General features: G+C 46.4%; 1 protein-coding gene across 5 annotated transcripts in view; it reads left to right on the top strand.

The window, feature by feature from the left end:
- Positions 1-17,930, top strand: part of EDA (ectodysplasin A) — a 415,885-nt gene extending 397,955 nt beyond the window's left edge. Inside the window, exons 4-8 of one of the 5 annotated variants that reach the window (XM_081794023.1) lie at positions 6,772-6,951; positions 8,342-8,376; positions 9,310-9,361; positions 11,982-12,103; positions 13,913-17,930. In XM_081794023.1, coding sequence (XP_081650149.1) covers positions 6,772-6,951; positions 8,342-8,376; positions 9,310-9,361; positions 11,982-12,103; positions 13,913-14,164 — 641 coding nt within the window. In that variant the 3' untranslated portion in view covers positions 14,165-17,930. Of the gene's footprint in view, positions 1-6,771; positions 6,952-8,341; positions 8,377-9,309; positions 9,362-11,972; positions 12,104-13,912 lie in introns of all 5 variants that reach the window. The other 4 variants (XM_081794025.1, XM_081794024.1, XM_081794021.1 and 1 more) reach the window with 4 other exon arrangements.
- The last annotated feature ends 140 nt before the right edge of the window (positions 17,931-18,070 follow it).

The raw sequence follows: 18,070 nt of genomic DNA, 5'->3' as shown, positions 1-18,070 counted from the left end.
CTGTTCTATTAATCTATGTGTCTATTACAGTACCATACTGCTTTGATTACTACATCAAGCAGGTAGTTTTTAACTTTTGTCATATCTCCTTTAAAATAGAAATTATATACTAGCCAACTGGATCAAACAATACATTTAAAAAATTATTCACCACGACCAAATAGGATTTATACCTGGGATGCAGGGCTGGTTCAATATCCGCAAAACAGTTACCATGATTCATCACATCAATAAAAAAAAAGGCAAGAACCATATCATCCTCTCAATAGATGCAGAAAAGCATTTGAAAAAATACAGCATCCTTTCTTGATAAAAACCCTCAAGAAAGTAGGGATAGAAGGATCATACCTGCAGATCATAAAAGCCATATATGAAAGACCCACTGCTAATATCATCCTCAATGGGGAAAAGCTGAGAGCTTTCCCCCTAAGGTCAGGAACACGACAGGGATGTCCACTCTCACCGCTGTTATTCAACATAGTATTGAAAGTCTTAGCCTCAGCAATCAGACAACAGAAAGGAATAAAAGGCATCTAAATCAGCCAGGAGGAGGTCAAACTTTCACTCTTCACAGATGACATGATACTCTATATGGAAAACCCAAAATATTCCACCAAAAAACTGCTAAAACCAATCCATGAATTCAGCAAAGTTACAGGATATAAAATCAATGCACAGAAATCGGTTGCATTCCTATACACCAATAATGAAGCAACAGAAAGAGAAATCAAGAAATCAATCACATTTACAATTGCACCAAAAACTATAAAATGCCTAGGAACAAATCTAACCAAAGAAATGAAAAAATCTATACACACCAGAAACTATAGAAAGCTTATGAAAGAAATTGAAGAAGACACAAAAAAATGGAAATATATTCCATGCTCCTCAATAGGAAAAACAAATATTGTTAAAATGTCAGTACTATCCAAAGCAATCTACATATTCAGTGCAATTCCTATCAAAATAACACCAGAACTCTTCACGGAGCTAGAACAAACAATCTTAAAATTTGTGTGGAACCAGAAAAGACCCCAAATAGCCAAAGCAATCTTGAAAAAGAAAACCAAAGCTGAAGGCATCATAATCCCAGACTTCAAGATGTATTACAAAGCTGTAATCATCAAGACAGTATGGTACTGGCACAAAAACAGACACTCAGATCAATGGAACAGAATAGAGAACCCAGAAATGGACCCACAAACGTATGGCCAACTAATCTTTGACAAAGCAGGAAAGAATACCCAATGGAATAAAGACAGTCTCTTCAGCAAATGGTGCTGGGAAAACCAGACAGTAACATGCAGAAAAATGAACTTGGACCACTTTCTTACACCATACACAAAAATAAACTCAAAATGAATGAAAGACCTAAACATAAGACAGGAAGCCATCAGAATCCTAGAGGAGAAAGCAAGCTAAAACCTTTTTGACCTTGGCCACAGCAACTTCTTACTCAACACATCCCTGGAGGCAAGGGAAACAAAAGCAAAAATGAATTATCAGGACCTCATCAAAATAAAAAGCTTTTGCACAGTGAAGGGGACAATCAGCAAAACTAAAAGGCAACTGACATAATGGGAGAAGGTATTTGCAAATGACATATCAGATGAAGGGTTAGTACCCAAAATCTATAAAGAACTTATCAAACTCAACACCCAAGAAATGAATAATCCAGTGAAGAAATGGGCAAAAGACATGAATAGACACTTCTCCAAAAAAGACATCCAGATGGCCAACCGACACATGAAAAAAATGCTCAACATCAGTCATCATCAGAGAAATAGAAATCAAAACCACAATGAGATACCACCTCGCACCTGTCAGAATGGCTAACATTAACAACTCAGCCAACAAAAGATGTTGGCAAGGATGCAGAGAAAGAGGATCTCTTTTGCACTGCTGGTGGGAATGCAAACTGGTGCAGCCACTCTGGAAAGCAGTATGGAGGTTCCTCAAAAAATTAAAACTAGAACTACCCTACGACCCAGCAATTGCACTACTAGGTATTTATCCAAGGAATACAGGTGTGCTGTTTCAAAGGGGCACATGCACCCCCAATGTTTATAGCAGTGCTATCAACAATAGCCAAAGTATGGAAAGAGCCCAAATGTCCATTGATGGATGAATGGATAAAGAAGACGTGGGGGGTGTGTGTGTGTGTGTGTGTGTGTGTGTGTGTGTGTGTGTGTATCTATATACACACAATGGAGTGTTTCTCGGCAATCAAAAAGAATGAAATCTTGCCATTTGCAACTACGTGGATGGAACTAAAGGGTATTATGTTAAGTAAAATTAAAGACAAATATCATATGACTTCACTCATAAGGAATTTAAGATGCAAAACAGATGAACATAAGGGAAGGAAAGCAAAAATAATATAAAAACAGGGAGGGGGGACAAAACATAAGAGACTCAAATATGGAGAACAAACAGTTGCTAGAGGGGTTGTGGGGGGGGGATGGGCTAAATGGGTAAGGGGCACTAAGGGAATCTACTCCTGAAATCATTGTTGCACTATATGCTAACTAACTTGGATGTAAATTAAAAAATAAATTAATTTTTAAAAATGGAAATTATAATAAATGTAGAAAGCTCACCTGGCTTTAACAAGGATACTCTCTGCTCCTAACACAAGTCCAGGGATGACTTTCTTTCTTAATAGGTAGACTTGGGAACACTTTCTAATTACAGCTACTAGTTTTGTTTTGGTTTTTTTTCACCCATTCACTAAATAATGAATAAGCATGTTATATTTATCAGGAATAGAGATACTGAGGTTAAAAAAAAAAAAGTGGGGAAAAAAAAGAAAGAAAAAAGAAAAGTGGTGCCTGCCCTCTATCTTGAATAGTGGAAGTACACACAAATAATTACAGTATAAAAAATGCTATCATAGAAGCATGAACAGCGTGCTGTGGGAGCACAGAGAAAGAACATGTAGTTCTCCCTGGTGGAGTAAGGAACCACATCTAAGAAAAAAAAAAAAACAGGGCTGCCTGGGTGACTCAGTTGGTTAAGCATCTGTCCAACTCTTGATTTTGGCTCAGGTCAGGATCTCAGTTCATGAGTTCAAGCCCTGTGTCAGGCTCTTCACTGACAGTGCTGAGCCTGCTTGGGATCTTCTCTCTGCCCCTAGCCCCCCCCTCAAAATAAATAAATAAATAAGCATTAAAAAAGAAAGAAAGAAAAGGGGTGCCTGAGTGGCTCCGTTGGATGTCTGACTTTGGCTCAGGTCATGATCTCAAGACTTGTCAGTTCGAGCCCCCGTGTCAGGCTCTGTGCTGACAGCTCAGAGCCTGGAGCCTGCTTCAAAATCTGTGTCTCCCTCTTTCTTTTCTCCTCCCCTGCTTGTGCTCTCTCTCTTCTTCAAGAACAAATAGGAAAGAAAAAAAGAAAGAAAGAAAGAAAGAAAGAAAGAAAGAAAGAAAGAGAAAAAGCAGTATTTAACCTGGACTTTGAAGGAGAGGGGAAGAAAGAAGGGGAAAAACATTCCAGTAAAGGGAACCGCATATTCAAATCCCCCAGAAGGATGAGAGAGCATGGCATGTTTGGTGGAACTGCAAGTAGGCTAGTGATGTACTATAGGCCATGTGTGTGGTGGGGAGTGGCACCCAGTTGTAATGTTCTCCAGTGAGTGAGCACTGAGAGAACACACCTGCTAGTGACAATAGAAGGCAATTGTCCAGGCTAGAAGCCCTGTAATTACAATCCATAGAATGCAATGCCTCTGGCAGGGACTCGGATTGCTGCTTAGCACTGCTACCTTGTACAGGCCATTATTGGAAGGAGAATGCACATAGACCTTAAACATTTACTTTGACTGAAAGTGATTTAGAAGCCACAGATTTCCTTGGACACAGTGAATAGGCACATGCGTGAAGAGGTAAATTGAGTTGTTCATTTAATTTCCATCTCTAATAGAATTTTCCCCTTCTATAACTAACTCATTCACACTCATTCTCTGTCTCTCCCTCTCCCTCCCTCCCTCCCTCCATCTCTCTCATTCTCACTCACTTGCTTTGATTTGTTTTTTCAACAATTTGGTTTTCACTAAAAGGTTAGGGAAATGCCCCTTCTGTGAAGTTTAGCTTTGAAAAGAATGAGATTACTCTTCCATCTAAGACTGCACAGGATAATTTTCTAAGTACAGAAATCTCCGGGCTTTTGTGTCATGAAGCGTCCTGTTAAAGTAAGGAAACCTGGAGAAGGAATTCAACCTTCTAAATGCATCCTCTCGTCCAGAGGTCATTTTGCACATGCTTCTCTCTGGGCCAACTTTCTGGAAGTTACGCAAGTGTGAGAAGCACACATGCCTAAACCTGGTTACAGAGGAGCAAAGAGAACCAGCTGCAGAACTGGATCCCAGCAGGAGCTTTTTTCCAAATGCTTTCCAACATTTTCATAAGTGAACATCCTCTGTTTATGCTGCAACCATTATTCTTTTTGACTAGAGGAGTTTCTGGCTGTAATTCTTCCAACATTACATTAGCAATCACAAGAGATTCACAGTCTTGACACTGAAGTTTGTACCCAAAGAATACCCTCTAGCTTGAAAATCAGCTAGGCCTGAAAATTCTGGGACTTAGAACAGTCTAATATGCACCTTCCTCTACATCTATGCCACCCAGAGAACAATATGGAGAAACAAACCTTACAACCAGGCTAGGGCAGTTTCCTGACTGCCAGGGTTAAGTCACTCTTCCTTATGGAACCTCAGTCTTAGGAGGAAACTGAGAGAAATCATCAAGGCCAAGCTCCTCGTTTCACCAATGGAGAAACTAAGGCTCAGGGAGAGGAAGGGATTTGCCCAAAGTGCGTCTGTGGCAGAGCTGGGGCTTACGGTCTTATCTTCTGACTACAGATTTTGTGTTCTTTCCACTGCACTAGCTGGAATTGAAACTTGGGCACTGGATAAGCCTGACTTGGAAGCCACCCAAATCTGAAGGGAGATGGCTTTCCTGTTCAGCATCTTGAAATTGGCTAATCTAGAAACTGGGCAGATCCAATCTTTTGCTGCTGCTACGTGCAGGGAAAACACTAAAGCTCCTTCCTGCCTCTAGGTCTTTAAGGCTCCAGGGACACTCCATGGGAGAGAAGCTCTTTGGACCTTCCTTTCCTCCCTGGGGAAGGAGCCCCACAGTGACCCCATTGTTTCATTCCAAATGCAGATGTAGTTAGACGTGGACAACTGGCCTCTTGAATGGCATTGCCATAGGGATTGAGTTTCTTGAACATGCAGCATTATTTTTAAAGGAGGGCCTGATAAACTAGGTCACGATTCTCCTGCCTAAGAGTCTGGGGAGTAAGGAGTCAGAGTTATTAAGGAGATGTTTAAGTGAGATTTAAGAAGGTTACATTTAAAACTAAGAGAGTACCACCGGTGGAGATACTGTCATGGAGTCTCTGATCAAAGCCCTGTATTCCTAGGATTTCTACAAAATTGTGAGAAAGTAGTGAAGGAAAGAAGACACCCCTTCTATGGCTACCTGCAGTGGGTAAATTGGGCTGCACAGAGCCAAGGAAGTAAACAGGACTTGCAGGTTTTGGTTCAAGACCACAGTTATGACTCAGTCAAATAGCTACATCCTGGTGGGAATGTTGGAAAGACTGGAATATAGAATAGAAGGGCTAGGATTTTTCTGAAAGGATAGTGAGGAGGAAAAGGGGAGGAGTTGGTGGGTTTGATTAATAACACATTCGAGAGAATAAGCCCTCTGAGGAGAGATGCTGGGAAGCTACATTATGCAGCCTATAAAAATGGAGGTTGATAGGTGATTTAATGTCTTTGAGCATATGAGGGTGATTATGTGTATGATGGTAACTATTCTTCCCTATCTACACAAAGAATAGAATAAGAGCTTCAATTGCCACAGGAGGAAATTTCAGTTAAATATATGGAAGAACTTCCTAACAGTGAGGGGGTGATAAACACTGGAACATGTTACCAAGGGAGTTTGCAGAAGTGCCTTTCCCAGAGATCTTTAAAAATAGGGTTTAGAGAGGTCAGCTGAAAAAGCAAAACCTGCCAACTGCCTCTTTAGCTTTTTCTACTCTCCACCTCCCCTTCTTTCCTTTAATCTCTCTTTCTCTCTCTCCCACTCTCCCTCCCTCCCTCCTTCTCTCCCCATTCCCCCCAACCTCTCATCTCCCAAACTCCTTCTCTTTTGCAGCTACAACCACCTCTATACCAAGCCCTAATTCCTATACATCCTGACTTCTCTAGGAAACCTTCCTGGAGTTGATATTATTCCCAAGGTCAGGCCATCCTCCTAGCTCCCTCTTGTCATCTGCATCAATTCCACCAAACTGAGCAGTAAATATGAAAGCCACACTCTTTAACTATAGCCTAATTCTCAATTCTAAAAAGTGACCCACAAGTCTGGCCACTTGGTAATTCTAATCTTTGGACTCAGCTGAAATGTAACCTGTTTTTTGAAGCCTTCTCTGACCTCTTAAAAATTTTGTCTACTAATTTTGCCACTAATATAGCACTTATACTATCCTGTGACTGTGTCTGTTTCCTAGTAGACTGAGCTCCTTAAGGGTCATTTATTTCTATATCTTCAAACCAGTTCTGTAAATAATTATTCATGAAAGAGGGTAGGGGTGTGTGTGTGTGTGTGTGTGTTGTATAGTATAATAAAGGTGTTTACCTTTATTACAGCAGGAATTCCCAGAGGGCTGACCTTGTTTCCTTAGAAGTCTGTAGAATTCCTGACAGTATATTATCAGTCAATAACTACAAATTTAACACTAAATCTTGTCTTTTAGGAAAGAAGGCAGGACCTCCTGGGCCCAATGGCCCTCCAGGACCTCCAGGACCTCCAGGACCCCAAGGACCCCCAGGAATTCCTGGAATTCCTGGAATTCCAGGAACAACTGTTATGGGACCACCTGGCCCTCCAGGTCCTCCTGGTCCTCAAGGACCCCCTGGCCTCCAGGGACCTTCTGGTGAGTTCCTCTGTCTCTCCACCTGCCCCCAGGCTCTCTGCAAGTACCTTAAAAGAGCAGGTGTAGGTGATCCTGAGAGAAGTTTCAAATGGTGGTGATGGCTTTGGTGAGCAGTAAGAAAAGCAGGTCTCCCAGCTCCCAGCTCCGTGGAAAGCTGGGAATATAAGAAGGCAGGAGGGCCTGCCCTACTCTAACTTCCTGTGTACACCAACATGTCAAGGACAGGCCACCTGTTCTCAACCTTTTCATCGCAATCCCTCCCTGACTCTAGGCCTCCCTGTATTGAGCAAGTAAACTCGTATATATCAGAGTTCCAGTGGGGGGTGGATTTGGTCTGTTCTGATTTTCAGCATCTATCACCACATGGCCGGCGTCTGATTAGAAGCAGGCTATGGAGAGGAATGTTGGGGACTAGAAAAAGTGGCAAGCTTTATAATAGTCTCCTCCCATGAACTCTGACGTGCCTTTCCCATAGAGGTAGAAAAATAGTCACTGGTGGTCAAGCAGTTGGAAACTTACAAGTCCCTCAGACTGTGGAAGAAGCAAATGCAGTCACTGAGACTGAGGAACCAAGTGCCTCTTGCACTACATCATTACTGCACCACATTGCCCATTCACATAGCATCTAATCTCTTTGCATCTTTTCCCTTGGGCCCAGAAGGGCATCCAAAAGGTATAGATGCCAGTCCAAACCTGCCTAATTGGAATTGACAGGAGTCAGACTGCCAGGGCTTAGGTCAGTTGTTATTTCCTCCTCCTGCTCCCCTCTTGTATCTTGGGGCTTTAAAGAAATGGACTCTCTACAAAACTGATTTCTCTAGGCCCCAAAATTCTGGGTCTTTGACTCATAGTTCAAGTGGGGCTAATCAGCATTACTGTGACCACAAGAGAAGGAGATAGAGGGTTTTTTTTTTCTTTATCCAATCTTTCCACAGATACTGAGCATTTTCTACATACAAGAGATAGATTGATAAGTGGTCCCTGTTCCCATGGAGTTCATGTCCTAGAAGAGGAGAGACCTGATTAAAGAAGCAAGATGTTTACAAATGGCAAACTGTCTATGAAGAAAATTAAAGAAAGGGAGCAAAAGACTAAGGAAGCAAGTAACATTGTCTCAGGGTCACACAGTGGCAGGACTGCTCTCTCATCTGTCTTTATGGGTGCACAGTGAGGCTTGCCTTGGGCCAGCATTAGCAAGAGGCCAGTTTCCCTGCTGGATGCTAGGCCCTCTGAAGAGACAGGTCAGGGACAAGTAACAGAAGGAAGTGGTATCCTCTCCCATCCCCAGGCCTGGCTGCCCAAAGCAAGTCTCACTGCCACTGGCTGCCTAGATGAGGGGAAAGGGAAGTAGAAGGAGCATGCCCTCTGATTGTCCTGTCCTATTTTGCAGGTGCTGCTGATAAAGCTGGACCTCGAGAAAACCAGGTTGGCTGGGAATTGCTTTCTTCCTGGGGAGGAGGGAAGGCCACAGGCTAGAACCACCTTAGAATTTGCTCCCTATTAAAATTGCTGAGGCTTTGTTTTGTAAGGATACCCTGGAGCTCCTGAGATGGTTCACTCACAGCCCCCTCTCATGTCTATGAGCAGAAAAGCTTTTCCCCAGGGCCTGCCGTTAACTAAGGGAACTGAGTCTTGCCAAGGCCATCCCCCCCCCACCCCTCACTGCACAGAAGACAGAGGGTCACCATATCCAAGCTCAGGAGTCAGCTGAAATGAGATGCCAGTCAGGCCTATCCACCTGAGCCTCCAACTTCCCAGCTACCCCAGACACCTTGTCAGCACTCAGGCACTCAGACCGCCTAGGATCAGGAGCTTGAAAATCAGCCAACCAGCTCCAAGCCAAACCCAGCCTGGGCTTCTGCCTTAAAGGCCCAAAGGGCTCCTCCCTTGTCTTTAGAGCTTCCTAATCTTTGTCTATTGGCAAGTTCTGCTGCCTTGCCTCATCTCATCTCAGCCCTCCCTCACTACAGCTGTTTGGCCACAGTTATAAATGTACACAGCTGCACAGTGCTTGATGGCTTGCAGGGAATTTTATATCCATCACCTCATTTGATCTTCAGACATCCCTGTGAGAGAGGCCAGACAGAGATTCTTTAAAATCCCCATTTTACAGTTAGGGAAATGAGGCTCAGAGGCATTCCATTCTGCTGAGGTCACATAGCTAGGAAGTGGCACAGCTACAAATCATATTACTCACTAGCAGAGATGTGGTCACTGGCATCCCATGACAGGAGAAACGAATCAGAATTGGGATATGAAAGGAGAGTAGAAGTCAGAGGTGAAAATATGGCAACTGGTGGCTAAGCAAGAAGCCATTACTCCCAGTGACTACTCTTTCTGTCCTTCTCATCCTCCCAGCCAGCTGTGGTGCATCTACAGGGCCAAGGGTCAGCAATTCAAGTCAAGAATGGTAAGAGTCCAAATAGACTCTCTCTCTAAGAGGAGCTTCTTCTCTTCCTTACCCCTAGCCTTCAGGTAATCACCAGCCTAGCTCCTCCTGGGCTCCTAAGTACCCTTGGCAGTAGGGGGCCATTCTGCATGCCATTTGCCCTCTACTGGCCGTCCTGGGTAATTGCTTGCACTGAGACCCATCGCTACATACCAATTCCATTTACAATCACTGAGGAGGAAGCTAAAAGGGACTTGAGACATCATCGAACCTGGGAACTCCTGGGAGAAGCAGGTTGTATCAGAGTCACCATGGGGATATGTGTAGTTTGATCAACATTTTCCCAATACAAACTAGAGAAGGTAAAACTACAGAAAATTAAATTCTTGTCTGACGGGTCTCCACAGAAAATGGGTGGAGGGAGTTTTTCTCGGGGTGAGGTGGGAGCATATTAGACTCTCCACTCCTCTCGGGGTGAGGTGGGAGCATATTAAACCTCTCCACGGAAACAGGTTTAAGGAGGTTAAAAAACGGATTTAATGTAACCCCTACATTTAAAAGATGGGGAACCAGAGTCCCAGAGAGATTCAAAAATACCATAAGAAATCATACTGCCTTATATTTGTATGTACTTTAAAATTTTCAACATACTTTCTTTGTCTTTCATGTTATATGATCCTCACAACAACCCTATGATATAGGTATTAGCTCCTTTGTGCAGAGACAGAAACTGAAGCTCAGAGAGGCTAATTAGCTGGCCCAGGTTTTCAGCTAAGTGGAGGAGCCAAGATTCAAAATTATGTCCATCTGATTCTTTCCACTGCACTATGCTACTTCGGTGATGTATGTACACTCCCCTGAACGACTAGGTTCATCATTTCCCCCAAAGAGACATGAACATTCATTAACAAACAGCACTTTAAAATAATGTCCAGTCCCCAGGGTGCACAAAGCCTAAAATGCATGAACCCGCAGGAGCCTTGGGAAGCAGCAAGCCAGTGAAGATGCCAGATGCTTACAGAGCTTGGAGTGGAAGGGAGGGGCTCTGAGTGCAGAAACAGTAAATGAAGCTTAAGAAACCTGCTGCATGGGGACAGCTCCTGAGAGCCCAGTCAGTCCTGAATTGGCTGTGCTGAGCTTCCTTAATGATTGGGCTTAGCCACATCCTGGACTGCCACCTGGATGCCTGGAATTTAATAGCCTCAAAAGTATAAGTAGGAACAGAATAGTAGCAAAACCCAAACAATCATGCTGGGACCAGGTGCCTTGGGTCCTGGGGTCTTGGATGGGCCATAATCACCATCTGTCCAGGGAGGAGTGAGACAGGCAGGAAATAGATTTGTCTGGGTGGATGGGTGGCCTCTGTGCTTATTCTATGCCGGAAGCTACAGATTTTGCTCCCACTACCACACAGCAAGACTGATTCCAGCCCCTCTGGGCCAATCCCTAATAGTAGTTTATGCTGATCTTCAGTTCTACCACAAGCAGAAGGGAGGGAGGCAGGGGAGGAAGGACATGATGCAGAGCAGTCATTTGAAGGGGTAGAGCCAGGGCTCGCTTCCTAACTCCTATCCCGCCCACTTTCACCTCGAGGGAAGATGAGGTCTTCCAGAAGGCCAGTTTCCTCACACCTCAGAGAACCAGGCCTCCTGAGACTAGCCTAACATGGACGTTCAAATCATAATTTCTTGGGTGAAGAACAGAAGGTTTTGATGGGTAAAGACCCCATGGGCTTGGACTCCCTCCTCTGGTGGTAGAAAGGAACATCCCTCTCTGTGCAGGATTGAAATAGAAGCTTGTCCTCTGCCCTCACATCTCACTGTCCAGCAAAGGTGGTAGGATTCTCCCTCTGCCCCAAATGGGGTTGGGCTGACAGACAGATGCTTTACCAAGGGTGCCTCAGGTCCCAGATACCCTCAACATCCTTTTGGCTCATTCTAGTGCTGCTTGGTGGGCTATCCCTCACTCTCATAAAAGATCCCCCTCTCCTGTGGGGTTCTATTACCAGTGGTCACCCATCCCAGCTGCCATGAAATCTGACTCACTCCTGATCCCTAAGGTTCTTCAGGTGGACAATTCCTTGGGCTGAGTGGTTTCCTGGAGGGCCCAGGGAAGCCTTCCAAAAAGGAATGGGCATGAAAGAGCTATAAAAAGGAATCTTTTAAGGAAAAGGACAGACAACACCCACGAACCTGTAAGACAGGAGAGAGATTCAGGAGCTATGGCTGAAGAAGTAGAATGGAATAATAAGACCTAGCCTGCCACTCAGTGTCTGAATTTTGCCTGTGCAGTCCCCAGAACAACAAAGAAAATAGGGCAGCATGCCCACTCTCTTCTTACCCCTACTCCCAATTCCAGCCAGAAGGTGTTAGTTACAGACCCTTCCAGATGGAGGGGTCAGGAAAGGAGAGAGGGAGACAAACAAGTGGACCCCAGGGGCCTGAGGCAGGCCTGGCAGCTGCTTCACAAACTGAATGCTGTCTGCTTCCAAATGCTGTTCTTAAAGCTTGGCCCCCTGGGCTACCCAGGTTGCATTGGGATAGGGGTATGGGGTTGCTGCTTGATATTTCTTGTTTCTGTTGCCCAGATTATTCTGACATGTACTGAGTGACTGCCCTTCTCTCATACTGAGATCTTTCAGGTGGAGTGCTCAATGACTGGTCTCGCATCACTATGAACCCCAAGGTGTTTAAGCTACATCCCCGCAGCGGGGAGTTGGAGGTACTGGTGGACGGCACCTACTTCATCTATAGTCAGGTAGAAGTGAGTACGGTCTCAGGCCTAACTCTTCTTACATCCAGAATGCAGATCCGGTGCAGGCCACATAGGGGCGCTGTGGAGCCAGCCAAGACCAGCTAACTTCCTGCTTTCTAGGGTGACTGGGGTGGGGGCCCTTCACTAGGAGAGAGTTGAAAGGAGGGGAGAGAAAAGGGACTGTTTTGGTTTGGATTTTTTGCCCCCTAGCGAGATATCCTTGAAAAACTGAAAAGAGGCCCTTCCCACACCCTGCCATCTGATTCCCTCCTGCGGGGCCACAGGGCCCTTGTTTCCCCACCGAGCTGTTTGGTTCTACTGCCAAACTTGATCTCTGTCTCCATGTATTCTTTGAAAGTCAGTTGCAGGGCTGCTGAGCACCCCTTCCCCCCGCCACACACACGGCCAGCTTTACAATAAATAGTGGTCCTGCAGACTTTCTCTCCACCTCGAAAACATTTTTGACGGTCTTTCCTTCCTCTCTCTCCCATTTGCTTGTCTACCTTTCTGTTTCTCTGTCATTCCCTCCTCCTTCCTGCCATCATTCTCCCAGCCCCTTTCACCCCCAGTTTCTGTCCTTGTCCTGCCCTGGGCCTATTCCCCACATCTGCCAATGCCCATCCACTTCCACGCCTGTTGTTTGCCTCCACTGTGGTGGCTCCTCCAAGCTAGAGGTAGATGAGCCCTGAGGTTGGGGCTTCTGTGGGGTGGGCAGCAAGCAGGCAGATGGACAGAAAGACTACAGAGCCAACAGAAGGGTCTCACTGGACAGTGGCCAGAGAAGGTGGGTTAACCAGCACTTGCTAAGCCCACCAAGCATTCTGGCACAGCCTGGGTCCTGACCCAAGAAATCATATGGCACCCAAATACATTACTCCTTCCTAAAGAGCCTATGGAGGGAGCAACCTTTCATAAAGTGATTTAGGATGACAGATGAGGGTTCCAGTGTCCAGGGGGCCCATAGGTATAATCCCAATGTCCTATAGGCCATTTCTTCTAAACTCCATTGGCAGGGGGAGAAGGGGACTCAAAGCTTGGGCTGGGGTGTTTTCTGGGCCTTGAATAGAACTGGGAGTGGTCTCAGGCCTTGAACACCTTGACAACTGGGAAAATTTCCCTTGACACCAGACCTTTGAACATAGGTTAGCACTTCCTCCGGGCCTGGGTTTTGTCCTTTATCTCATTCGTGGTGGATAGCACTCCAACTCTCTGGATGTTTCCTTAATCATCAGGGGGCCAAGAGGCAACTGTCAAAACCAGTGAGAAAAATCCAGTCACGGGGAGGGGGTGCCACAAGCTGAGTGAGTGGCCATCCTTAAAGAGCCTAAGGAATGGCAGGTTGTTACTCCACCCTGTCTGGGGAATCAGTGACTTCTAAGTTCAGCCACAAATAGCCCTTGGGGCTTGAATTTGGCAGTTAATTTGTATTCATTTGTCTGTAGCTCCAACTGAGCACCTACTGTGTGCAGAGCACTGTGCTTCATGCCAGAGCTGAGGAGGGCAGAGGGCAGGGGAGGGGTTAGGGGGAGGCAGAGGGGTGATAAGGGCATGGTTCCTGCCCTCACAGAGTTTACAGCCCGTGTGCTATTGAAAAAAGATTTGCTCAGCCACCGAAGCCCCATGGAGTGAGGGAAGCACCGTGTATAAGCCCATCATCTTGCCTTTCCTGTTGACCAACTAACATGCCCTCAGTGGCACTGCCCCCTTCATGAGGTGTGCTCGCAGCTCATCTGAGACAGTCCTGTCTGTTGTCGTAGGGAAGGGCCCCACCCTCTCTTTCCTCTCTCCCCCAATCCCTTCTCGTTGCCTCTCACCCAGGTATACTACATCAACTTCACTGACTTTGCCAGCTATGAGGTGGTGGTGGACGAGAAACCCTTCCTTCAGTGCACCCGCAGCATCGAGACAGGGAAGACCAACTACAACACTTGTTACACCGCCGGCGTCTGCCTCCTCAAAGCCCGGCAGAAGATTGCCGTGAAGATGGTGCATGCTGACATCTCTATCAATATGAGCAAGCACACCACCTTCTTTGGGGCCATCAGGCTGGGCGAGGCCCCTGCGTCCTAGATTTCCCCTGCCCTCTGTTTTGCCCCTGCTCTTGCCCCTGCCCCAGGTTTGGGAGCCAGGACTCCCAGAACCTCTACATGCTGCTGTGGAGTGAGGTATATGGGTGTTGCAGCCAGAGACAAATACCCCAGTGCTATTTATTCCCCAGTGACTCCAGGATGACAAGGCCTGCTTGACTTTCCAGAACGGCCTTGAGTTAACAGGACAGTTGATAGAGCCCCAGAGTTTGCATGAAGCAGGACCTTCTTCCTTGGCTTCATGTTCACTGGCTCCTGGCGTGACTCTTCAACCTCAAGGTCCCTATTGTCAAAGTTTTATTGTTTCTTGCACTAAAGTGGGGTTCCAGGGCAGCAGGCAAGAGAAAGCAAAGGTGTACGCCAGACTGCGGGGAGGGGGGGGCAAACCTCTGAGCCTAAGGGGCTGCTGTTCCTCTCTTGGGTAGGGCTAGGGGCAATTGTGGGATGAGAGCAGAGTGCTGAAGCCAGAGCACAGAGGCAGGGAGGGGAAAGGCATGTGCTTGAGGCAGAGACTGAAGGAGAAACCTGCCAAGCAGGGCATCCTCAGCAGTGGAAGCATCCTTGCTGCTCTGCGCCACAGCCTGCCAGAGGGTCAGAGTGCTCTTCCCACTCAGGCTGAGAGCCACTTTGCGGCAACTCACTGGGCTTTGGAGACAGGAGGTTTGCTCTTGGAGCAGTTGCAGAAAATGGCCAGAAACCAGCCTGCCTAAGAACCTGAAGGCATACTGGGGGCCACACGTCTTTCACTTTGTTTACAGCCACACTCCACGCTCAGAAAAATCTCTGGCTCCCTTTCCAATTGTTCTCTTTCCCAGCCTGACCAGAACTCCTGTCTTCTTTCTCCACAGAGCCTACCTCTGTCTGAGACAGGTGCCTAACCTGGGACCTGTGCTTATTCAAGTCTGGGATACTCTTTAGATGACCTGGGCATAAAGAGACTTTCCCGTTTATTAAGCAACACAAATATTCATCTAGTCAAGTTGTGTCTGGGGGCAATGGGTTGGACTGGATGGCCTCCAGGAGTCCCTTCAAATTCTAATATTTAGCTTCCATGATAGTCTACAAAAACTCCCAAACACTAGCCTGCCCCTGGGCATCAACAAGGCAGAACTTTTCTGCATGACCCCAAAAGGGCAAGAAAGAGGAGAGGACAGTGGGGTTTTTTCAAGTTAGCTGCAACCCAAGTGGTCATTAACCTAGGCCTTATCCAAAAGGGCAGCACCTGATGCCCTACTGACCCACCTTTCTTCACTCTGGCTTTAGAAAAGCCACAGCAGAGTCACCATGGATTCCAGTGCTGCTTCCCTGAATCCAAGCTCAAGAGAAGCCAGCATCTAGGCACTGGGCAAAGCTCTGCCCTGTACCCAGGTCCAAAGACCCTTCCCCCCCCCACCCCAAGTTTCCCACTGAATCATAGAGTGGGACCATTCAAAGGCCTTATTTCTAACTGCCTAGGACCAGTCTGGATTCCAGACTGGAATCCAGTTTCTGGATTCTGGGTCTAGTCCAAAGCTGGGGAGGGCCAATCTTGTATAGTCTGCTACCTCTGCTCCTGAAACAAGTTTCCCTTTGGAGAGATTGGGGATAAAGCCCTTCAGGCAATGGAAACCCCCCAAGAACAGGGACTCATTTCTCAGCTGTACCTTCCCTTTCCAAACAACTACAGTGCTTGGCCCTTCAAGGGTCAGGGTAAGAGGTGGTGGGCTATGACACCATCATCTGGTTGCTAATGAGAGCCTTACAACCCCAAGTAGGGCAAACTGTAGGCATGTGTCTGGCCCAGGCTCCTCTAAAGTGCCTTAGACAGTCCTCAGTTATAGCAAGAACTGAAGGGAACCTCTCCTTAAAGTTTGGAAAGTACTTTCTTATTATGTCCTTCGATGATACTATAACTCCCATCATTTAGACAAGGCTCAGAGAAGTTACGTGCTTTGACCAGGATCTCAGCCAGGTCAGACTCCAAAGCTATTCCATGGTGCTACACCATTGCGTTGTATTTGTGGTCTAGAAAGAACCAATAAAAATGGGAATGAGGACCCCAAATCCTTCAGCGTCCCTAAGAGAAACCCAGGAATGCTCATTCCCATTCCTTGATGGCAATTCCTTGATGTTCTTTTGGCTGCCAGGGGCTTCATGGAAAAAGAGTAGGCCATTTCCTTGGGAAATAGCCATCAGCCATAGAGCTCTTATGAGAGCTCAGAAGAATTGTCTTGGTACCATGTCTAAGCAGCAGGCCTCTAGTACCAACAGAACTGTACCCCTCATGTTTTTCCACTCACCTGATAATCCAGCCACCCATCATGTATCCAGCCCCTGCTGCAGGTGAGGTCTTCCATTGGTTATCCTATAGACAGTTTATAGGAGCTGGTCCACTTCCCACAGCTACTAAATGATTCCTTATGTCTTTCTACCATACCACAGAGAGCTCTGTCTACCAGGATCTGTCCTAATGGAGGAAAGACCCGAGAGGATGTGTGTGAGGAGAGAGAAGGAGAAGGCTTCCTAATTGTACCCCTAAAGGACATTGTGAAACCCATTCTATTCTCCAGACATAGAGGGGATTATAGGGGGAAGAGGATTTGCACAGGACGCTTTATTCATTGTGAAGCCCCAAAAGGAACCCTAGAGGGAGGGAGGTGATGAAGGAAGCAACAGATAGCTGGGGAGCCCAGTTGCAGCAGTCATTGGCAAAGTGGTGAAGCAATTTACTAGTAAGAGGATGTGGAAATAGATTTATAGTCTGGAATTCTGCTGATGTGAGTTCACCAGAGGGCCAAGGCTAGCGTGGATGATGGGACGAGGACATTTGTGAGTGAGCAGATGGCAGAGGTTTGAAAGAGAATTGCATGGCAGGGGCCTTTGCCAGCTACTTGGGGTTCAACAGCCAAAGCTGGCATAAAAGATAGCTTTGGGGGGCTGTTCAGCTACTGGCTCCTTGGGAAATGTAGTCTTGGCTTTAGGTCCCCCTTCATCCATCCTGAGCCAAATCTCTTTTCCTGAGTAGGAAAGGGTTAAGAACCCTGGAGGTGAACAAAGACTTCAATCCATGTGCAAGTACATGTGTTTCCTATAACTTCCGGTGGGTGCAAATAGATTCAGAGAAATTTAGAGCTAGAAACAGAGGCCCAGAGGTGGAAGGTGACCTACCCAAGGTGAAGGAGCCCTGACCTGCTGACACAAAAGAGCAAGGGGGTGGAGCAGTCCCTGTCCCACACGGAACCCCTTCTTTCTTCTACCCACAGACTTCAGACTAGAAGTACTTGGCCCCCTTCAGGATCCTGGCCAGGCAGGGAAAAGAGTAGATGTAGCCTTTGTCAGAACTCTTCCCCCAAGGCATTCATTTTCCCTGCTCCGGCCTCTGGACTGAAAGGCTCTCCACTGGCCTAATACCAGGATGTCCTGAGGCTGCCCTGGAACTGCCTCATCCCCCACCTCCCAGCCTAGAGGCTCCCCTAGGCCATGTAAGCACAAAGAAGGAACCAGACTCTTTCTTTTAATTCATGTCAGGGCTCCCTCTAAGAGGACTTGGGGTGTGTCATTTCTTTATTCAAAAAACTTCCACTAGGGGTGGAGGGTGGGCTTCATGGGGAGATTGGCCTGGAGCAGGCCCAGTGCTGCTTTGGGGGGTCACCATCCAGTGTGAGATACTATGTACATAAACTATATATAATGTATATAAACTGGGATGTAAGTTTGTGTAAATTAATGGTTCATTCTTTGCAAATAAAGCTTTTTCCCCATTCTTGAAATAGACTTAAGCACTACCTATATGCTAGGTGCTTCTTTGCAAGCGTTGCCACACATGAGCTAGGGGAAGGACCAAGGCACTCATGTCAGAGGAGGCAACAGAAGGAAGGAGGTCTGAATTTCCTGTCCCAACATCCCACAT

This window comes from Panthera onca, chromosome X (assembly GCF_046562875.1).
Source record: "Panthera onca isolate mPanOnc1 chromosome X, mPanOnc1 haplotype 2, whole genome shotgun sequence".
Classification (NCBI taxonomy): Eukaryota; Metazoa; Chordata; class Mammalia; order Carnivora; family Felidae; genus Panthera; species Panthera onca.
Note: the sequence above shows the minus strand (reverse complement) of the source record. Positions and strands in the feature narration are given on the sequence as shown.